Below are 22,898 nucleotides of genomic sequence, written 5' to 3' on the forward strand. Positions count from 1 at the left end.
GCCTTTAAAGAATACCGTATTTTCTTCCATCTTCAAGCCCGTTGTTGCTTAATTTACACAGACAAAAATTGTATTTGCATTTTCAAACCCTATATATCTATATTGAAAATTTCTTATAGTCCAAGATCCTGTATAAAATACAGTAAATACAGGGTTGTATTTTGAAATCAATTTTAATTAAAATTATAATATATGTGTGTGTGTGTGTGTGTGTGTGTATATATATATAAAGATAACAAAAGCTACAGGTTTTTTGTATTTTTTGCACAAACACACTCCCTAAATTTCCAAGCATTTCGGGCTGTAACCTGCCATTTTTGGGAGGACCCCACCTAAGCCCTCTTATAACCTACTTAACCTTCTCCACTGCATTTCCACTCTCCCAGTGACATTGGGGTGCCCCAAATGACACCATCCCTGCATCACCTCTTACCCAGGGCTCCCTCATAGCCCCTTCCCCAGCGCAAAGGGAGGGCAAAGGCAGCTGGTAAGGGTGTACTCCGTCACGCACATAGCAAGTTCCCGTCAGCAAGTCTGCTGGCACTTGGGGGCCCTGATGCTGCCCGTGCCCCCAGGACACCTGACCTCATTTCCAGAGCAGCCCTTGTCAGACTGGAGGGGATCTGACAGTCTGCTCCCGGAGCAATGGGCACTGAACAGAGGTGGAGTCTACCAAAAATGAGCAGCAGGGGCCATGACAAGAGAAGAGGAAGAGGGAGGATTTTTTTATTGTTATTTTCTTGACAATGAGTGGTTTTCCTAGGAAAGAGGGTTGGGGCTGTGAGGTGTCTGCATTTCCCACACCTGGAAGGAGCTGGATCATTCCCAACTTACCCATGACATGGGAAGGAATCCTGGGAGCAAGGCCAGGTGGGCACTGCCCCTCACACCTGGAGCCAGGCCACACCAGGGGGCCGTAAGTATCCCAAAGGGCTGGGAACAGATGCACGATTGAGCTGGGGATGCCCACATGAGAGCACCCTACTTCAAACCCGAGGGAAATCACCTCTCCACTCCTCTTCAGGTATTTTTCCAATACTTGGAATCCAAGGAGCTGACAGCACAGGGAAGGGAGCAGGAGACAATAGTGATGCTCAACAGGATCTCACATTTATTATTGAGAAGTGATTAATGGTGAAAAGAAAGGCAACGCCCATTCCTCACTGGCTTAACAAGAAACTGAAACATAGTCACTACACATTTTACAATATTTCTTCCTTGGATTGTTTGTTTTGGGCTTTTTATTGTCCAAAATTCATTTTCCTGTAAATAAAAAGATTTCTACCACTGGTCTCAGCTTTCAAAAAATCAAATTCATCCAGACTTAATCTTTAAATCCATATAATGCACAAGAACAGAACATTTCTTAGGACTCCTAGTACTTGACTTTTGAGTAACAAAAGGTCAGAGAAAAATGAACCACCTTTAAGACATAACCTTGTGGGCAATTTTCTGTTCAATTCTTCTTAGGCCAAAACCCCAACTTCCTCATGGAATTCCTCCTCTTCCAGTCCGGCGAAAGAAAGAAAAATAAAGTTACTCCACTTGGCATGGTGGATGTTACAATTCAGTGTTCCAAGTGCAAATGTCAAAACCAGGGAAAGAGGCGCAAGAGGGTGGAAGGAGGGGAAATGATGGGATTTAAAAATGAGAGAAAAAAAAGGCATATGCCACTTATGGACTTGAAAATCCAAAAACCATAGTAAAAAGACAAAAAACAAAGCGTATGCTCTGAAATCACAACCAAAGCCAAAAGAAAGGGGACAGGTTTTACCTCTACTCTACCTAGAAGGGATTTTTTTTTTTGTTGTTGTTGTTTTTGTTTTTTCAGTCCTATGTCTTGTGATAGTCCAATACTTTTTTTTTTTTTTAAACTGGAAGTTTGTAAAAGTCTTTTTGAAGTCAAAAGAATTAAGAAAAAAAAAGTCCTAATTCTCTCTGGGTTGCTCTTGCTCCTTTCTTACTCTGAAAGACAGCTGGGATGCAATGTCTGCTGCAGTCTGTGGGGGAGGAATTGCCTTTTACTTGACACGGCCTTGGCGTTCCTGCAAAAGAAATAACAGAGATCATATTAGCTGAGAGCAATTTTATTCACCGCTGTTACACATCAGCATTCCAACCACTGGCGCTCCCATGGAGCCTGTCCCATAGCCAGCAAAGCCAGGGAAAGAGCATTGTTCTTGTCAAAAGAGGTGCTGCTACTGCATCCAGTCATTGCAGGGATGTGACATTTCTGAGGTCCAACAGCTCCTCATTCTTTTTTTCCTCATTCCAGGTGATTCACCACCTGCAGAGCTGCATCCAGCTCTGGGGATTCCAACATCAGAAAGATGTGGAGCTGCTGGAGCACGTCCAGAGGAGGCCATGGAAACGCTCTCAGGGCTGAAGCCCCTCTGCTCTGGAGACAGGCTGGGAGAGCTGGGGGTCTTCATCCGGGGAGACCTCAGAGGCCCTTCCAATGCCTAAAGGGGCTCCAAGAGAGCTGGAGAGGGACTTTGGACAAGGGCCTGGAGGGACAGGACAGGGAGGAAGAATGGCTTCCCACTGCCAGAGGGCAGGGTATCAGAATGGGATATTGGGAAGAAATTCTTCCCTGTGAGGGTGGTGAGGCTCTGGCACAGGTTGCCCAGAGAAGCTGTGGCTGCCTCATCTTTCTAAGTGTCCAAGAGCACGTTGAACAGGGCTTGGAGCAGCCTGGTCTAGTGGAAGGTGTGTCTGCATTGGAATGAGATGGTCTTTAAGGTCCCTTCCAACCCAAACCATTCCATGATTTATGAAAAAACTCCACCTGAATTCCCATGTGAGCATCAAAGCAGGCTGGAGCTCAAACCCAGGGAGCACTGACATCAGCCTTGGTCTGCAGGGACTGAAACTGTCCCAGCCCCCAGCAGAAAACCTCCCTGATACCCCTGATACTACTTGATGGCATCTCACTCAAAAACCAAGAACTTCACAGGAATTTCCCACCGACTTCTGCTATCACCCCTGGGTATTCCTCCAGCACTGCGGAAACACTCTGTCCAAACACCTGCAGCTGAACAAAGAGGCAGCACAGCACCAAATACCCCCAGGCACCAAGGGCTGCCACCCCCTCTCTGCTGTTCTCAGCACTCCATGCCCATCTCTTCCGGGGTCTGCTTGGGTTTAACAGAGAAGCTCTCACAGAAGCTGGTCCAGGCTTCCCCAAAGGGTTATGAGGTATTTGAAGTGTCATTCCCAGATCACAAGACACCACCTCAGAAATTAAACCTGTCAGCAGCCAGAGGGCCCTAAGCTGATGCTCCTCCCTGGCTCTCCCTCTTCCTTGAAGACAGGCAGGTCCCTGTAGTCTGAGCACGACAGGCACTGCGGGGCTCCGGCTCCCCTGGAGTGAGTCCATCGCCACCCGGCCAGTCCAAGAGGTGCCAAGTCCATCCCACTTTTCACAGCAAAGCCACACCTGCAGCAGGTACCCACAGTCGCAGCAGGTTTTCCCTCTTCACTCAGAGAGGAGATGCTGTCAGGGCTCTGAACCTGGTGCTTTGGTTCAGCTCAGGATGTCTCCCTGCAAGTCAACTGCTCTGCCTGGAGTTGTATCCCCTGCAATAAGGGCAGCAACAGAGTTCCCTGCCTGCTTTCCACGGTCCCATGCTAACCCGGTGACGGGAGGCACCTTCCCATCTTGGCAGCTCATACAACCTCTGCCACGAGCACACAGGCTGCTACAGGAAACCCCATCCTTTGCCGCTGCTAAATCCAGGGAGAGCCCATCCCAAAACAGCTTCAGTCCCGGGACAACAGCACATGCGGCCATCTATGCTTAGAAACCTTCCCAAAAAGGGAGGCCTGGCCTCCAGCTCAGAACAACTCCACTGGCTTTGGCCTCTCAGCCACACACCCGGGAGGCTTCCCCTCCAATTCCTCTGCAGGATGCAAAGTGAGCGCAGCATGATCCTCTGCTGTCTTCCAGGGACAGGGATCAGATCAAGGCACAGGTTCTCATCAAGAACGTAGTGTTGATTTAATTCCCCTCTTTTCCTGTAACTCTGCCCAAGTCTGTTGCAGGTTCTTTCAATGCCAAAAAAGCCACTGCACCACAGCAAAATCCAACTGCCAGGGTGGGAAGCAGAGCCAGGCCTGAACACGGAGCACAACAAGCACTGCAGGGAGAGCCACGAATCCAAAGGAAGGTGCCAAGGCCCTGTTCCTGGCTCAGCAGCCAGCATGTTATGTTGCGCAGGGACAGATGGCAATGTGTCGCATCCCTCTGGGAAGCAGCTGCAACTGCCTGAGCTAATGCCCCCGCTTCCCAAATGCGGACACGAGATAAGCCGGCTGCCAGGTTCAATCACCCCCTGTGCATCTCCAGGGCCAGTGTCCTGGGCTAGGACAGCGGCCAAGGATCCTGCCGCACACATCACCCTGTTAGCTGAGCAGCGGGACCCTGATCAATCACCTCTTCCCGCTGAGAAGGTGATGCTGCTACCAAGGCCTGCGTGCAGCTAACAAGGAGCCAGTGAAACTCCCCCATTAAATACCAGTGTGCCAGAACAGAGGCTAGGGCAAATGTCCCCATGCCCCCAAGCTAGAGAGGGGACAAAAGTGAACATCTTCACTTCAGACCTGCTGTATGCCTGGATTGGGGAAGGGGGTGCCCAAAAGGTCCCCACTGCCCTTCAGCCAAGGGGCTACCTGAAGGAGCAAGTCAGAGGGGAATGGAGGAAAGGTGGCTGGATATGGAAGGAGGTGGATCCCTGATCCAAAACCACAGAATCCCAGACTGGTTTGGGTTGGAAGAGACCTGAGAGCTCATCTTGCCATGGGCAGGCACACCTTCCACTAGACCAGGTTCTTCCAAGCCCTGTCCAACCTGGCCTTGAACAATTTCAGGGATGGGGCAGCCACAGCTTCTCTGGGCACCCTATGCCAGGGCCTCACCACCCTCACAGGGAAGAATTCTTTCCCATCGTCCCATCTGATACCCTGCCCTCTGGCAGTGGGAAGCCATTCTTCCTTGTCCTGTCCCTCCAGGCCCTTGTCCAAAGTCCCTCTCCAGCTCTCTTGGAGTCCCTTTAGCCATTAGAAGGGCCTCTGAGGTCCCCCTGGAGCCTTCTCCTCTCCAGGTGAACACCCCCAGCTCTCCCGGCCTGGCTCCAGCCCTCAGGGCATCTCTGCGGCCTCCTCTGGACCTGCTCCAGCAGCTCCAAATCCTTCTGACGCTGGAATCCCCAGAGCTGGATGCAGCTCTGCAGGTAAGGTCTCACCTGAGTGGAGCAGAAGGGTCTGAGACATCTTGGTCCTTGGGGTGTTACACTGAGCTTTCAACCACCAGACAGATCTACCAGAACACGCAGCAAGGCTCAACCAGGTTGCAAACATTTGTCCTTCCTGGCTCATCCTCCTCTGAATCCACGTGCTGTGGAACAGGGTAAGTCACAACCCACAGCTACGCAACAGCCCCGGAAGGCAGAGCAGCATCTGCGCACACACGCTGGGCTTGCTCTGGGATACAATCCCTGGAGAGCAAAGGGATTCCATCAGGAAGTGTTTTATGCCCTTTGGCTGCACTTCCGTTAAATTTGGGCTGCATCTTATTGATCCACATGGGAGGAGCAAGAAAGACACCTGCTCAGACTCATCCCCATCTGTCAAACCCCTCAGGAACAGGAAGGGCAAAGAGCAGCATGGCATGGGAAAGGCTGATATGTGCCATGGCTCAAATCCTCTGCTCACAAAGGGTAAGTATGCAAACAGGAGCCCTCTCTAATCACACCACTCAAAGCAACTTCAGTCCTATCACCACTGTCCCCAGGGGCTGCAGCCATGTCAGAGCCAGGTCCTGATAACAGCAACTGAGCAAGGAGAGATCCCCTTATCTATTCACACTGCAGGGAGCAAAAAACAAAAGGCTCAGGAGTTTGTACCTGACAAGATGACAGTGAGAGACAACGCTGCCCCTGGTTTGTTGGGACCACCTGCCTGAGCTGGAGCACAGCCCAAAGCCCTTGGGCAGGCCAGGTCAGGCAGAGTCTCAGTTCAGCCTAAGAAGGTCCCCCAAGCAAAAGGCAACACCCGCCCAGTGCCTGCCCACAGAAGAACTGGCAGGAGATTCCTTCTTTGGAGCATCGGAGCTGGCAGTATCATTCCCTAAAAGGCTGAGACACGCAAATTCTGAGTTGGACCGATAAGGATCATTGAGTCCAGCTCCTGCCCCTTCACAGGACACCCCAACAATCCCACCCCGAGCCAGAGAGTGTTGTTCAAATGCTTCTGGAGCTCTGTGGCAGCCTTGGGGCCCATGACCGTTCTCTGGGGAGCCTGTAATCAAACCCTGGCCTCAATAAACACACACCCACACCCACCCTTCTCCCTGATCAAGCACCTCAACAGCCCCACTCAGTCCATGATGTCGCACTTTGCTGTTTGATGCAATCCCAGCCAAGCAATCCAGTGGGATTTCCAAGGCAAACATCTTAGATCACCACCTTAGAAATCAAGAGTTACTGAAGCCCATGGCCTTCCCAGCAGGATCTGCTCAAGGAACAGACACAGCACAAATGATGGATGATGCATCACTTGTATATTATGCTCCACAAGCAGCCTCGAGTCCCAGTATTTACAAACCAAACATGACTTTTCCCTGTTGTCAGCATTAGAAAGCCATCAGGGTTACAAAAAAAGCTACATCCTAGTTTAGAAAAGGGGATAATAATCAGGTAGCGATCTGGTTATAGCCTGACACCTTCATCCTACCTCCCATTCACTTAATGGGGCTCAGCACCAAGGAAGACAGGAGATAACAGAAATAAAAGTGATTCTTCATCAGAGCAGGACAGGCCTTTAGTTCTACAGATCAAAATCTAACAGAGCAAACCCAAATATCCACAGAACCCTAAACAGGGTAAACTCACAGCACTGAAGCAGCAGGAGCGAAAAAGAGACACATGGCCTTGGACACTTAATTTCCATATCAGAGCAACCAGCCCAGGACAAGAAGGGCATGAAGACAGCCAAGGCTCTTCCCCTACAGGGGGGTTTACACAAGGTGGTCTGACCTATCAGATATCCTCAGGCACACTGCTGTTCCCCAGCATCTTTACAGGCACCTTTTAAAACTGATGCAATCAATTGCAAAGAACAAACCTCTTCTTGCTTAAACATCACATTTAATTGCCTGAATAAAGCAGGCCAATTCCCATAAACATTTACAATTACTCTCACATAGGGACTCTTGTCCCACAGGGCAGGAAACAGAATGGTGAAAAGCTGAGAACATGCATGAATATTTAGAACAAAGGAGACACAGCAAGCTGGGAGGATTCCCAGTGGCATTCCATGGGAGGACAACTGGGCTCACAACACAGACTGGAACTGGACTGGCTGACTTTGGAGCACAAGCAAAATGGCACAAGTCCTTTCCAGTCATTAGGAAGAAAGAAAATTCTCCTGGTCTTCAACAACCAGGGAGTTTTTTTATTCTTCCCCATCACTACAAGGGAAATGCATTTTGTTACTTTGGTTACCTTAAGCCATCGCTCAGCCAAGAAGTCTTAGTACGAGTGCCACAAAACCTCTTTAGAAAAGGAAGGAACTCCACTTTCATGTTTCAAAATCTTCACTGCCGTAGAGTTAACAAAGCCTTGGCAGTGCCCTCTGTCACACCATGCAGGTGTAATGCCAAGGACTGAAAACCCACGGAGCTTCAGTGGAATTTGTGGCTCCACATATTCATAAAACATCTAGAAAGAGGAGTGAATAACAGTGACCAAGTTTACTGATGACATTAAGCTATTCAGGGTAATAAAAAGAGCAGTTGACAAAGTGTATGACTTTGTGAGAAAAAGCTGCTGAACTTTACAGGACACTTGGTCTACCTGGTTGAGAAAAATTAAACTATGCATGTGCGGAAAATCCCTACCCTAACTCCAAGATTACGGGCTCCAAACTGACTATTAACCATTGGAAACACGATGTGTAACTCCAGGAAATTGCCTACCCTGAAGAAAAGCAAGTATCACCCTGAACAAAACATACCACTGTGCTGTTTACAGACATCCCAGACAGGATCTATCCTGAGCAGAGTGTAGCTCTGCTCCTCTCCATCTCCACAGGCATGGAGCAGAACTGGAAAACGGTCAAAGAAAAACAGGGATGAGCAAGGGACAGAAGCGTTTCCATCTGCAGAGCCACTGTGCTCTAACTCTCTGGCCTGGAAGACAGATGACTGGAAAAGCAGAGTACGCACAGAGAAGACAGTGAATTAATTGCTCACCACCTTTTCTCACACAAGAACAATGGGGAAATCACAAGGCAGACCCAAAGCAAACCAAAAGGACATATTTCCCCACGCAACACATTATTAAGCTGAAGAACTGGAGATCCTGTGGATGCTCAAGGAGCGCACTGAGATCTTGGACAGAAAAATCATGAACTCATAAAGACAAAGGTACATCCTCGGGGTTATGGAAATTCCAAAGCCACATACCGTTCAAGGGAAGGAAAACCTTCGGAGGTGGATATGTGCCTGTACCGTCCTCACAGGTGTTTGCTCTCAACCGTGTTATTGCCAGCTGCACACAGGGCTTTTGACCTGGAAACAGAGAGCAGGGATGCCCAAGCAATGTCTGTCTCTGTGCCTGGCAGATGTGCAGCTCCTGCAGCCACATGAGAAGCACTTACACAGACTTTGATCTGACCCACTGCAGTTGTCCTGTATTTGAGGCTTAAACACCACCTCCATCCCAAACAAGACAGAAGAGACTTCACGCTACAGGAAAAACACACCACAATATTCTGTATTATGAGAGGACAAGAGGAGATCTATTTGCCTGCTTCGGTCAGCCATGAAGAGCCGAATTCACAAGCTCAAGAAAAAGAGCCAACACTCCCTATAGTGTGTTCTGTCATTTTATAGCCACTTGGATGGGAACACAGAGCCACATTCACTGGAATGGAATTTTGTATTTGATTTTTTTTTCCCCCCCCCTCCTTTAAGTGTATCAAGAACACAGCTCATAAAGTCAGCTGAACTCCAAATCAGGCTGCAACAGCCAAAAGGCTGATGATCAGGGCTCCACGATTTCCTTACTTTTGAGATGATCATGGGAAATTCTCTCAAGGCATTTTACAGACAGTACCATAAATAACAGAGCTGAGATGGAGAGACCAGAGCCTTCCCCCTCTGTGCACAGATACAGGGAAGGAAACTTAAGAGTGTGGTTTCTTTTCCCCCCAAGATTAGAAACATAGGACAAGAGTCTTAGGCAGATTTTATCTAAGTCTTCCAAACCGGGATTACATTACAATAGCTCTGCAGTTAACCAAACAAAAAAGCAGTTCGGCATTGTGGTTTTAAGAATAAAAAAAATTCTAATTAAAAATAATCAGAAATTTCCAAGTTCTTGCACAAACCCCAAATGGTTCATTATTAACTGCACACTGTTACATGACTTATATGTCAATTAAAAAGGCCCATACTGGGCATTATTCACTGGAAGGAGCTACAAACAACTCTCTATCCCAGGCATCAGTTTGGATAATGACCATCCTTGTTTAACAGGGACTTCTCTAGGAAATGCTGTGGTAGAGCAGGGTGCTGGCACTGTTCTGGCTGCCAAGCCTCCAGTGGTTTGCACCACTAAGGAATTCGTTACTAACTCACAAAGCCATAGGACAGCACAATCACTACCAGGTACAAACCAGAACACGGAGGAAAACGGGAGGACTAATTGTGGTGAGAATGACCACACGGCACAGAACAAGGAGCTTCATGAACCTGAGACAGAAAAGAAGAAAGCAGCTTCTTTCAGGCAAAAAGCTGATGCAGAATTACAGTTTCAGTAAGAACAAGGAAGGAACATTGTGCATGGAGCTGTTCTTGATGGACTGCCCACGTATCAATGCGTTTCAACAGTTTTCTTGGGATCCTAATCGGCTTTCAGCAGTGTCTTGTGACCCACTGTACTTCTGCACTAGGGAAAAATCCAGGGAACTGAACCAGACCATGCCCTGGGGGTTACACTGAATGAAACAGCTGGCAATGAGTTTTGCTTGGAAGATAAATACTTTTTCTGGGGAAAGCAGCTGTTATAAAATAACCTGAAACACACACCTGTGTCAGTAGCTCTTAACCTTGGTGCCAGCAAGTTATCCAGAGGATAACTTGGAGGAAAAAGTAAGAGGAAAATAAACAAAGCAACCCCCACTGCTGACACCTTACACACTCCCTTCTGCATTCCAAGCCCTCCACGGTGTTTCTACGGAACTTGCCAGCCATACGCATACAATTTATCACAGAATCACAGATTGGTTTGGGTTGGAAGGGACCTGAAAGCCCATCCCATTCCACCCCCTGCCACGGGCAGGGACACCTTCCACTATTCCCAGGTGGCTCTGAGCCCCGTCCAACCTGGCCTTGAACACTTCCAGGCATGGGGCAGCCACAGCTTCTCTGGGCAACCCCTGCCAGGGCCTCAGCACCCTTACAGAAATTAATTTCTCCCTAATAGTTAATCTAAATCTACCCTCCTTCAGTTTAAGGTCATTTCCCCCATTTTAACTCATCTGCTGAAGGGAAAAAAATTTGGTTTTTTTTAATTTAAGACATTCATTTGAAGTCATTAGTATGTTCATAATCAATTCAATTAACATATTTATAAGAACAATTAGCTCAGGGTATTCTGCAGCTCAGAGCTGAAATCATCCAGCCAAGATAACCTGGAGTGGGAGGACATGAAGCTTTGCCCACACTGAGAAGGCGAGTAGGTTGGAAACAAGTTCACAAGAAGAGGGTGTGGAATAAATTCCCCCTGCTCGAGGCATCTAAGAGATGAGAAACCCTATTGCAGACGGCCTGCACTCTCTGTCTGGCCCAACACCAGTCCCAGTCCTCGAATCCTAGAACGGCCTGGGTTGGAAAGGACCTTATAAATCTTCAACTTCCAACCCTCTGCCATGGACAGGGATAAAACAATTGAAAAAATTTAAACAGTGCATGTGGATACAAAAATGCTGTTAGCAAGGAATTTTCCTGCTGCTTTCTAAGCCATGAGATACTTCTCTCTCTCAGGGAAGATAATAGCAGAAGTTCTGTAAACTATGAACACCTGCGACCTTGTAGAACTATGTTTATGGTACAGTAGAAAAATATTTTGACAATGGATGTTTAGGATTTCTAGCCAATCCACCCAGGGGGTGGCTGATCCTTTGTCCAATTAGACTATGAAGGAAAAAGTCTATAAAAGAGTTTGTAAAATAATTAAATAAATCAATCCTGCTGCACAATTCCTGCCTGCTGGTTCGTCTCTCCTCTCCTCCCTACGGCTGCGGGTAATAGTAATAAGTGCATCTCGACAGGCCCTTAAACCAATGCCAACAAGTCAATTTTAAATATTATAATATTAACAAACATTACCTTAAAATATTATTTTAAAGGCTTCTAACACAATACTAACAGTGAGAGACAGGATTACAAGGCAAGTGCCAGCAAGTGGTTCGCTCTTCCACTGCTCTGATTCCACTTCAGTTGCAGTGAAAAGGCTCCCAGCTGCTCCTGTTTTAGGGATGAGGAAACACAGTTCCCTGTCTCACAGCAGAAAACACGGATTAGAGCATCAGGCAGATCTAAGTTTTCTCCTCTGGTTTACTCCTGTCTTTAGACACAGCTAGAACACAAGCAAAAATCTGTGAGTATTGTTAAGGGCTGGCTTAAACATATCATAAGCACAAAGTATTCCTTATGAACAGCCAGTGCCAAGCCACTGGAATAAGCCCAACGGTTTGTCTCCTCCATTCCCGGGCAAATATATGAGCTTGGACACAGACCTACAGGATTTAAACAGCCTGGAAATAAACCGAAACCACGTGCATTGCTGAACAGCCTAGTGGAAATTCTGTCCCGGTGCGTTAATCAATTAATTTCGCTATGGCCAGGATTTGGAGTAGAAAACAGCAAATAGCCCTGGGATCACTGGATGAAAGGAACTGTGTGGTTGGAAGGAGTGCTCCTCCCTTGCTGCCACAGAGAACAGCTGGCTTTGCCTGGATATAGAATATCCAGGAATTGAATCTTATAGTCAAGAAATACTGTCCTGTGGAATATGGTAAAGCCAAAGCAAATGCAGCATTCTCCAGGACAGCTGTAACAGAAGGAGGAAAGAGTGCCGGTCCACCCTATAGGGAATATTCTCTCTCCTCCCCTCTGAGATTTCAGATTGGGAAGAGAAAAAGTGCTTTGTAAAATCCATCAGAAAACGTTCATGTATTCCAGTGATTGTGAAATAGCCTGCTCATTTCAAACAGGCTCATACAACACCCCTCAGTTTTCCCTTAAATCACGTGTTCCAAGGAGGCAATGACACTTGCCACTATTAATACTCCTTTAACCAGCATACAGCGTCAGCTGAGGCACAAGGCAGCACAATTCCAGAAATAACAGATCCGATCTGGCCAATCCCACCTTTGTGCTTTGAGGCCCATCCTCAGCATGACAAACCCCACCAAAGCCCACCCCATCTTGCATAGCTCAGCCTGATTCGACACTCAAAGTCCCAGCGCAAAGTTTCTCTTCTCAGCTGCAAACCTGACCACTGAGCACTCTGCACAGGACTGGTTTTCACAAGACAGCCTTCCTAAAATCCCTGGAACCTGTGAGTAGCCAAGCATCTCAAGCCTGGGCAGGCAGAAAGAACCTAAACAAAATTCCCTTAGAGTTTCCACTGACTGCGTTTATACAAAACACAAGCTGTCAACCTTTCATACCAAGCAGATCATTATGGGAGATCTTTACACCAAGGTCACTGCAGCATTCCTAGAAATCCAAGTGCACGACCATGGGGCATGGGGATTTGTGTTGTTGTTTTGGTTGTTTAAAGCAAAGATAAAATAGTTCTTACACAGAAGAAGTCAGTGACAAGCTCTACCACAAAAGCAGCTGTTCTGAATTTCAGGACTGCACTGGGCAGGAACTGCACTGCGAGTCAGCTCCACCATTTTGGGTCAGGAGAACATTCAAACCTTTTAAAAAACTGGATTAGTAGAGCAAAGCAAGACACGGAAAAGGAATGGGGATTAGCTTTAGAGGAACAGGATTGGGCACAGGCAACAGGAAAAGGGAAAAAAAAGAGGATTATTTCAGTGTTTTCAACACTGAACTAACTACCCACCCCTCTCCCTTCACTGGACAACAGAAAGGGCACAAACACTATACATTTTTCATATAATTTCTTGGACCTGCTTTAGGGAATTCTGAAGAAATGACTAACAGTGAGAAGTATAAAAGAATATTCAAGAGTTCCAGACTTTCACAAGAGCTCATCCATCTGCTAGGGCAGCAAGCAGGAATCAAACTGCAAATGAGACAGAGGTTTGGGCAAGTTGAAGCCAAGTGAAACAATTCCAGCTTGGGAGAAGTTCGAAAGAAGCCAAACCTTGAGACATTTAAGCTTCAAGGAACACAACTGCAGAGCATCAACATCTCACACTGTGGGAGAGATAAAAGAGCTGGGAGCAATGGGATTTCCCCAGCACAAAGCAGCACAAAAAACGGGCAGGGAGCTGCTGCCAGAACAGCATTTTAACCTTCCGGTGCTTCAACTCTGGTTCCTTGTATATTTTTTTTAATTCAAGTGGATACCTGAGATGCTTCAAGCAGAGAGAGCATGGTTTGGGCTTTTTGGCATCTCTAGTCCCATGGTGAGAATCACTCCAAGAAAAAAGAACACCCTCCTTCAGGAAAAATAACTGGTCCTCAATGAAACCATGAACGAGCAGTTACAGAAACCTCAGCCACATTCCAGGCTGCGTCACCAAGTGACTGAGGAGGTCAAGCTTGCTGCAAGAACGACCAAGGCGCAAAGAGTCACTTCCTCCATGCCGGATGTTACAGGGGCCCGGAGCACGAAATGCAGGGTGAGTACACGGCAAAGAGCAAACACCGACTGTGCCTACACAACTCCCTTCTCATCTGTGAATTCCAGAGACCTATGACTAAGTTCCTTTGCAAAGAAAGAATGCTTTCCTAATCAACTGCTGCTGCATCCACTAAAACATGGTTCAGAAAGGCAGCGCCAGCGTTCCAGCTATCCCTGCTGCTTCCGACTCTCCACACTGGCACATCTCGAGAAGCAAGCAAGGGGAGGAGACTTCAATATGCAACTGGGAAGATGAATAAAGATGGTTTACAGCTTTAAGAATATTGCTAAGCCTCATTTGTAGTACATTTCTGATTTTCAGACTTTACACAGCAAACACAGCAGCTTTCCGGAAGAAGAGCCCATCATTCTGTCTGCTTTTCCCAAAGCCTTCTCCTCTCCTTTCCTTCTGCTTACCCACACTTAGTACTAATTAACTCGTTTCATCCATCCATCCATCCCTCCCTCCCTCCCTAACCTGTCCTTCAGGAGCATTTTCCCCCTTCCCCTGCATTCTCCCACTGTGCCAAGGTTCGACTCTCTAACACTGCAAACTGTTACTCCCTGAAGTCAGATCTGGAGGGTATCACAGAATCCCATCATGATTTAGGTTTGGAAAGCACCTTGCAGATGGATCCTGTTCCACCCCCTGCTATGGGCAGGCATGCCTTCTGCTAGACAAGGTTGCTCCAAGCCCCATCCAGCTGGGCCCTAAACACTTCCAGGGATGGAGCAGCCACAGCTTCTCTGGGAACCTGTGCCATGGCATCACCACCCTCACAGTGGTGAAACAATTCTAGGAGGTGAAATCACACAAAACAATCAGGTCCTCACTAAATACCAGTTTACACCTTGCCATTTACTGTTCCTCCCTTACACACTTTCTCCAAGCACCGCAAGTGCTGATTATCAGTTGCAAAACATGACCACCTTTGCGCTGAAGTGTTACTATTTATAAGATGCTCCATGTAAAATATACATAAAAAATTAAAAACTGCATTCACTGTCACAGCAACCAGCTGCAGCTCCTGATTCTGTTCTTCAAGTCTTGGGTGAAAAATTCCCCATTGCTCAAACTAAAGAGATCATCAGGAAACTTGGCAAACTCCCAGCCAGCTGTGCTAATGCTAATTTTTATAATTATCATTTTGATCAAACGTAAGCCAGACCCACACTGAGGAGAAGGGCAGCCCCAGGTGACTTTATTACAGCCGAACCCAAGTAAGATTCCAAGCCCAGTGGTTCTTGAATTTGGGGCAGGATTTTCAATTAATGCATCATTAAGGAGTAGATGATGACAGCAGGCTTTGAGAGCAGCATCCAGGGCAGCTGCAAGGCAAGTTGTAAGCTCAGCTCATGTGCCACACTGCTGGCAGTGCCATGCCGGTGACAGCCCACCACGGCCCCAAACAGAGCCATGAGGAGCACAACGACCATGTCCACCGGAGACAGGACCAGCAGTCATGGACTTCAATCGCGGTGAGGGAGATTTAGGTTGGGCATTAGACAAAGCCTCCTTACAGGAAGGATAATTAAGCAGACGGATAGATTGCCTGGGGAGGGACAGGAACTGCTGTTCCTGGAGGTTTTACAAGTGGAGGGTGACATCTGTCATGCTGACCCCACTGTGGCCAGGGGGTGGATTAGCAGCCGATCTAAGACCCGGCTCTGGTTTCTAACAGCTTCCCAAATGCCCTGCTGGTCTCTGACTTCAAACTGCTCTGATCCAGGAGCTGATAATGGCACAGAAATACGTTTTGTTTACATCACAGCACTCAGGGAAAACTGAGATTCAGCATAACCAACACACAGTCAATCGCAGGCAGGGCCTGGGCAAGGCTCCTCACCCTGCTCTGCCAAGTGCTGGCACCCATTTCATAGAATCATGGAACGGTTTGGATTGGAAGGGCTGTTAAAGATCATCTCATTCCAACTCCCTGCCGTGGGCAGGGACACCTTCCACTCGACCAGGCAGCTCCAAGCCCCATCCAACCTGGCCTCAAACACTTCCAGGGATGAGGCAGCCACAGCTTCTTTGGGCAACTTGTGCCAGGGCCTCCCCACCCTCACAGGGAAATATTTTCTCCTAATATCCCATCGAAACCTATTCGCTCAATTTAAAGCCATTCCCTCTTGTCCTGCCTCTCCAGGCTCTTGTAGTCTCTCTCCATCTTTCCTGTGGGCTCCCGTCAGGCCCAACTGGAAGGCCACAATTAGGTCACCCCAAAGCCTTCTCTCCTCCTAACTGAACAATCCCAACTCTCTCAGCCTTTCCTCACAGGAGAGGTGCTCCATCCCTCTAATCACCTTGGTGGCTTCTCTGGACATATTCCCCCCAAAAGAGGGGCGACTATTTGGGTGTGGGTTCCAGGTACGAGCAGGCAGATAGCCAAAAACCAGGCTAATGCCCACAGGCTAATACCCCTTCACACCCCAGAGTCTGTCCAGTGCAAGGCAGCCCCCACCACCTCTTACCCTGCAGAACTCAGAAAAGACACACAAACACGTTACCTTTTTAACGTTTTCCTCCTCCTCTTGGCGTTTCTCATAGTGTGAGAAGTCATCAAAGATGGAGGTGGTGTGCTTGTAGGTGGCAATGATTTTCAACACCTGCTTAGCCTTTTCCAGAGGCACCTCCTGAGTGTCTCTGGAGTTGGTCACTGGCTTATTCTCATTGTTCTCTAGGCGGATGTGTCGCAGCTGGCTGTTGGGAACGTCCTTCACAAAAATCCACCTGACATCAAAACGTCCCTTCCATTTGTCCTGGGACCACACACCTGCACAGGTGTTATAGTCCACAGCAGATTTCATTTCTGCTACGCCGCAGAAGTGACCGCTACCGTTGACACTGAACAGTAAGTATACGGGGCCCTTCCCGTTCATGGAGCGATAGGCTGCATCCAGTCTTTTGTTGCCATGCTCCGTACTGCACCAGATGTTGTATTTAATGGAACGGTGGATATCGTCCTCAGAGTAACTCTTAATGATGAAAACCCGCCCATGCTTCGGGTTCCAGTCAAAATCCTTGGGGTTGTAGTTGTTGACAGATCTCAACTTCTCCAAGACCGGGTGCGGCTCTGAAGGAGAACCAGAACTGGCCTGAGCCTGTCCCACTCCGTTACCGTCCACTCCGTTCTGGCCAAAGCCATTGCCGCGATTCCGAGGGGCGACCCAGCGGGTGGGCTGTGCTGGTGGCACAGGCAGCGGAGCTGGCGGTGGCAGCGCCTGTGGCTGCTGCCCACCCGGAGCCTGGGTCACCGGCGGGCTACTACTGATCTGCTGGCCCATGGGCTGTGGGGACACCTGCACTGGCTGCTGAGCAAGATTCTGGACCAAGGCCTGTGACGGGGCTTTTGCCCCCGGCCCTTTGTTATCCCAAGTTCCGATATCCATGTTATGTTTTATGGGAGGCGGCGGAAGACTTGACCCTGCAATGCCATTCTTGGTCTTCAGCTTGGGCTGCTGCTTGGCGGGTTTGCTGGCAATGTCAGCCCATGAGGTCGGCTTCGGCGGCGCAATCGTCGCCGGAGGCAAACTGTTTGACGTCACGATATTACCGGTGATGGATCCGCTCCCTACGGCCGAGCCGACGACTTTTGGGACGCTGCTCGCCACGTCCGTGCTACCCAGCTTGAGGGCTGCCATGCCCTGGTCAATGGTGTTCATGCCAGGAGCCTTGTTCAGAGTCTCGTTGGCAAAGGCCGACTGCCCATCGATCATGGCCCCTCCCAGTGAGCTGGGGGCATAGGCATAGTTGCTGCTGTAGCCAGAGCTTTGAGTGGATTGTCCCTGAGAACTGCTATTCCCCCAAGCCGAAAAGTCTATCCCGCTTGGAAAGAAGTTAAAGCCGTGCTGCCCGAGGAATGGAGTGCTGCCAAGGGCCCCTGGCTGCCCGAACATGGCGTCGGGAAGGAAGTGGGGCTCCCCGTTGCTCAGCTGTCCGTACGAGGTCAGGTAGGGCATGGGGGGATCTCCCCCCGTGGACCAGGCAGCTTCGCCTAAGGAGTAGGAGAATCCAATGGAGGGACTGAAGTAGCTTGGCAAGTAGGAATCAGACATTGCAGTGTATGCATTATTCTGAAAGAAAACCACAAAAACATAAGCACTGAATTGTTAGAAGGAGTGGAACCAATTTTGAGGGATCAGGAATAAAGGCAGCTTAGATTTCCCATGCTCCACCCCTCCCTACCTTAGGGCTGGGCAGATGAACAGGCCCAGCCTTGAACACCTCCTTTGTTACAAGGGCTCTAAAATCTGTTCCACTGCCAGAAAGCTTAAAGACAAAGGCACAGAAAGATTAAAGACAAAGCTTCCCATGCCAAGGTGGCAGCGTGTGATGCTCCTGACATACAGTGTGGGACACTGGGAAGCCCCTGCCCAGGCTTTAAAAACCAGTATCTTACCTTGCATCCAAATACCATCTTCTGCTTGTAGCTACTCCCAACAAGGGTTTTTCCTGCCTGTGTAACATACTTAACCCTTATTATGGTGTTCCAGGCAGGATTTGGGGAAAGGATGCAGAGAGAAGGGGATTAAGAAGAAAAAGGATCCAGTGGAAGCACACTGCAAAAATCACGAGTGTCCCTGATGGCCTTTCTTTAACTTACTAGCCATGAAAACAGCTTTATTCCTACACTTTGAAGTTCCACACTTCACAATATTCCAAGAAATCGCAAACAAACAGGGATTTAAAGCCGATTCCTCAAAACACAAACTTCTCTAGTGCTGTGGGCACACATTGAAAATTACCTGAAAGTGGGAGGTAATCAATAAAAGCCTTTTACAGCACAGTGACAGCACCAGCACAAGCAGGTTTCAAATCCAGAGAGAGGGAAAAAAAAAAACCCGGCGCCATGCCTTGATCTCCCTTTTAACATCCAAACAGCCTTTAGGTTACAAAAAACAAATGCCTAATTTGACAATTAGGGAAGTCTCAGACATCCCCAATATTTGCTTACAGGAAAAACATCTGTCATTTCCCATTCAAAAACATGGGTCCCCTCCGGGGAGTGGTTCCAGTCCTGCTAACGGACATCATCCTGAGTAATTTGAACCTGTGAGCAGCAGCCTCCTGCTGCCCAGCCCCTAACACACCAGCCCAGTGTAGACGAGATCAAAGGCAGGTTCAATTCCCAGCTAAAAGCTTGACTTGCAGCAGGCTCTGCTCCATTTTTCGTTGAATCATGTATTCACGTGCCAAGCACGGCTCCCAGAGGACTTCATGCCACACTGAAAGCCAGGGAGTCTCTCAAGATGGCTCTGGCACCCTCCAGAAATAGCTGGTTTGCCACTCCACCTTCTACTTACGGGAGAGCAACAGGTTTGGGGCTAACCAAGCCCCGACTTCACAGAAATTAATAGGAATTATTTAACATCACATGTTCAGAAAAGAAGATTTCTGTGGTACTGCCTGAAAACTCACAGAGATGCTCTCTCCAACCTTTGTTTTCACAAAGGTCTCCCAAAAAGCAAATCAGAAAAAAACCCCTCACTCTCATCCAGGGTTTTACTAACTGAGGAACTCAATCCTGCTAAACCCAGGGCTCAATCTGTCCAAAAGCACCAACACTGACACCAATTTCTAAGACAAATGAAAGAACTTAAAGCTTCCTATTACTTATTTTGAACCAGCAAAGCCCCTTCATAAATTAATCCCCTCAATGATAAGAGTAAGATATTCTCTCCTAAACTCAGCTTTAAAGGAACGAGAACATGCTGGCCCATCCCTAACCCCGAGGGAGAGCCATTTCCTCTCCACAGGAGCACTCGAAGCACCTCACTATCAGATAAAAATCTTTCCTCTTGTCATCTCAAAATATTTTCCCACTTGTCATTATGTTCAACTTCGACATATTTAACACAGGCTGTATTAAGCTATGACCTGTGGAGTACTAGGCAGCTACATACACGTAGTAAGGAGGGAGCAGAGCAGTTCAGGAGTTGAGCACAGGCAGCTCAGAGCAAATTTGGGACACAGTCACTGCTGCTCTCTACCTGAACACCACCAACACTGCTTTGTTATCAAACACAGTACCTCGCTCTGCTCCCCTGCCCTTGCACAACTGACACGCTTACTGGTTAACATGCAAATAAAACTCCACCAGCTTCTCATTCTCTCCATGACTAACACTCTTTGCACAGTTATTTCCTCAAATTCACTGTTCCTCCTCATCTCAGACCAGAAGCAGGGTTCTCAGTGAGCCTTGCTGTTGAGCTTTTCCTTTTTAAAGGGTTGAGAAATCATTTACTGTGTATCTGAGCTTTACAATACACAGTAACCTCGTGGGAACTGACAAGTTAACAGTCATACCTGAGAGAGCAGGTGGGGAATAAGGAGCAGTGAAACTTTACAACATGGTTACCTCACGGGTGTGTGGAGAGCTTGGGAAGCAACTCCAAAACTCATTTAATTCAATTACTCAGAGCAGTTTCTCTAACTCCCTTTCCCATCTCCAGCAAAGAGGTGCACCCTTGGATACCTGTGTATTTTTGCCTCCCTCCAGACCAAGCTCTGGAGGTTTTGGGCTCCATTTTATAGAATACAGACCAGCAACATAGCACAATGAGGAACCGAGAGTCACTCAGAGATTCCACTCCAAGTTAACTTGGTGGTTTCACCTCGCTCCAGCTCAGTTTCTTCCTCCTGGGGCACATCCAACCGCTTCCTGATTTTTAAAACCTATTTTTACCAGCCTGAGACACACCAAAAAAAATTAAAGATCCAGAAATACTTCACCAAACATGCAAAATAGAGTAAAACACTCTGTTGCTTCAAAATTATAGTAACCTTCATTGTCTTTAGGAAACCTAAATAAAACTGCAATTTGTAGGAAATACATCCACATTCAGAAGGAAGCTGGAAATTAGGGATGTTGATAGCTCAGACAAAAAAAAACCAGCATTAAGTAACAACTACTAGGAAAGTAGCTGCTTTTATTCGAGAAAGTAATAATGTTCTCTCACCCTATGAAGACTGAATTTAGGCTTGTAACTCTTTGGGGAGCTGAATGCAGTGAATTGTCTTGATGGACAGGCTGAATTCTGAAGATTATGAACAACTAACATGACAAAGAATACTTATCCCCAGATCTTTAGCACGAACTAGGAAACTACTTGTTGAAAATTTAACTGAGACAGAAATCTGTTTCTGTGTTCCAACAAAACATGCATCACGTTTACATGAAAAAAATAACGTACGGACTAGTAAAAATAAGCAAAAATACAGCAAGGGGAAACCAGAACAGCTTATTTTTACTGGTCACAACTGGAAAGAGAAGCCAAGAGAATAAACTGACTGCTCCAGTGCTACTACAGATGTTTATCTATGGTACTCACTTGTACATCTAATCAGCTGAACTCCATCTGTTCTGTGTCACTCCCCTGCAGCTCATTAAGGAAAACAAACAAACACCAGTTAACAGTGGAGTTAATCTAAGAGAAAGTGAAGAGGAAAAGTAGCTGCAAGTTTGACTTCCAGGATCTGGTCACAAAATGCTCTGGCTCAACTTGTAACCGAAGTTCTCACAAAGAGAACTCAACGCTTGCATCACATGTGGGCTCTGGGGTTTTTGGTTTGGTTTTTTTTTGTTCTTTGTTTTTGTTTTTTTTTTGGGGGGGTTTTTTGGTGAAAAACAGAAATCCCCCTGACAGGCATCATCAGTTGACTTGGTGTACAGGTAAGAAGGTTGATCTGATCCTCCAAAAGTGCGGCAGCATCACGTGAAGCAACTTCACAACCCAACTCAGCATATCTCTCTGATGTAAAGAGCCAGAAACCAAACAGGCACAACACTAAAACTGAAAGAGCAGAAATGGTGACTCTGAGACAGTCACGTTGGAAAAAAAAAAGACCTGGACACCAACTCTAGGAAGTTCTCACAGCCTCAGAAAGTTGCTGAAAACCTTCCTAGTTCACCCACCACTATCTAAGGGCAGTCAATGCTTTCTGCCTGCAGAAATGCAGGTGTAGGATAGGATATAATTTAAGGCAGCTAGCAAACATCAAAATGCAATCAGTGGAGATGGGAAACACACAAGGAGGCCAAATTCCCCTCCCTTGGAGCAGCAGGAAACCATCAGGCTCTTGGTGCTCCTGCCTGCATCAGGTACTCACCGGGCGGGCCTGGGGACTCAGGTAAGGCTCAAAGTCATCATCATTCAGCCCATCCTTCTGGTGCACAGAGCCGTTTTGCACTGAGAAGAGATGTGTAACGTTAGAAAAACCTATGCAATGAACTCCCATAACGAACAGCTTAAAGTATTTAAAGCCAAACCCCGTAACATAACGAACTTCTGCCAATTCTAACACACTACACTCAGCCCACGGCACACAGACGCTTGCCCACCGCACAGACATCACCCGCAAACTATCCCCACCCCAGCAGCCATGCCCGGTCGCAGGGTTTATTTCCCCCCCGGCAGGTTTTAGGGAGACCCTCCCGCTCCCAGCCGCCCCCCCCCCCCCCCCGGCTTCCCGGGACCTCACCTTTGTTGCTTTGGCCCTTGGGTCTCTGGCGCGACGGCGGCGACGTGGGGAGAGAAAGAGGGAGAGCGGTGAGTCAGGGACACAGACTCGGCCCGGTGAAGGGGGGACAGAGCCAGGGTGGGTAAACAGACCCGTCGCGGCGGGGGAACCCAAGGCTCGGCAGGGACAAACCCGGCCCGGGGAGGGGAGAGATCCGTCCCGGCGGGGTCGAGCCCTGCGAAGACAGGCCAGGCCCGGCCGCATCACAATGGAGCGCGGCCCTGCGACAGGAGACGGGTGAGGCCGCAGCCGCCGCTCGGCCCGGCCCGGGGCGCAACCCCCGTTAGGCCCAGAGCCGCGGTCTCGCCCGGCGGGGCCGTCCCGGTATCGGCGGGGGGACTCCTACCTGCTCCAGGAGGCTGCTAGCCGACATGGCTCCGCGGCGGGGCTGCAGGCGGGGAGGGGCGGGGCGGCAGGCGGCGGCGCTTTGTCCGGGCCCGGCGGGCTCGGGGTGGCCCTGGCGGACTCGGGGCGGCCGCCGGCGG

At 48.3% G+C, this 22,898-nt stretch overlaps 1 protein-coding gene across 2 annotated transcripts; it reads right to left on the bottom strand.

Annotated features, from left to right (window-relative positions):
- Positions 1-1,088: 1,088 nt before the first annotated feature.
- On the bottom strand, positions 1,089-22,885 carry YTHDF2 (YTH N6-methyladenosine RNA binding protein 2). 2 transcript variants are annotated; one of them, XM_048327160.1, is made up of 5 exons: positions 22,760-22,885; positions 22,375-22,399; positions 22,003-22,082; positions 16,401-17,966; positions 1,089-2,045 (listed from the first exon to the last, which is right to left on the bottom strand). In XM_048327160.1, exons 1-5 carry the CDS (start codon positions 22,784-22,786, stop codon positions 2,022-2,024), a joined length of 1,722 nt encoding a protein of 573 aa, XP_048183117.1. In that variant the 5' UTR covers positions 22,787-22,885; the 3' UTR covers positions 1,089-2,021. The 2 variants fall into 2 exon arrangements, with proteins under 2 accessions (XP_048183117.1, XP_048183118.1); XM_048327161.1 differs by lacking the exons at positions 22,375-22,399; positions 22,760-22,885 and adding an exon at positions 21,225-21,269 and having other exon boundaries at positions 22,003-22,074.
- Between the last annotated feature and the right edge of the window lie 13 nt (positions 22,886-22,898).

This window comes from Corvus hawaiiensis, chromosome 23, assembly GCF_020740725.1.
Source record: "Corvus hawaiiensis isolate bCorHaw1 chromosome 23, bCorHaw1.pri.cur, whole genome shotgun sequence".
NCBI classification, from domain to species: domain Eukaryota; kingdom Metazoa; phylum Chordata; class Aves; order Passeriformes; family Corvidae; genus Corvus; species Corvus hawaiiensis.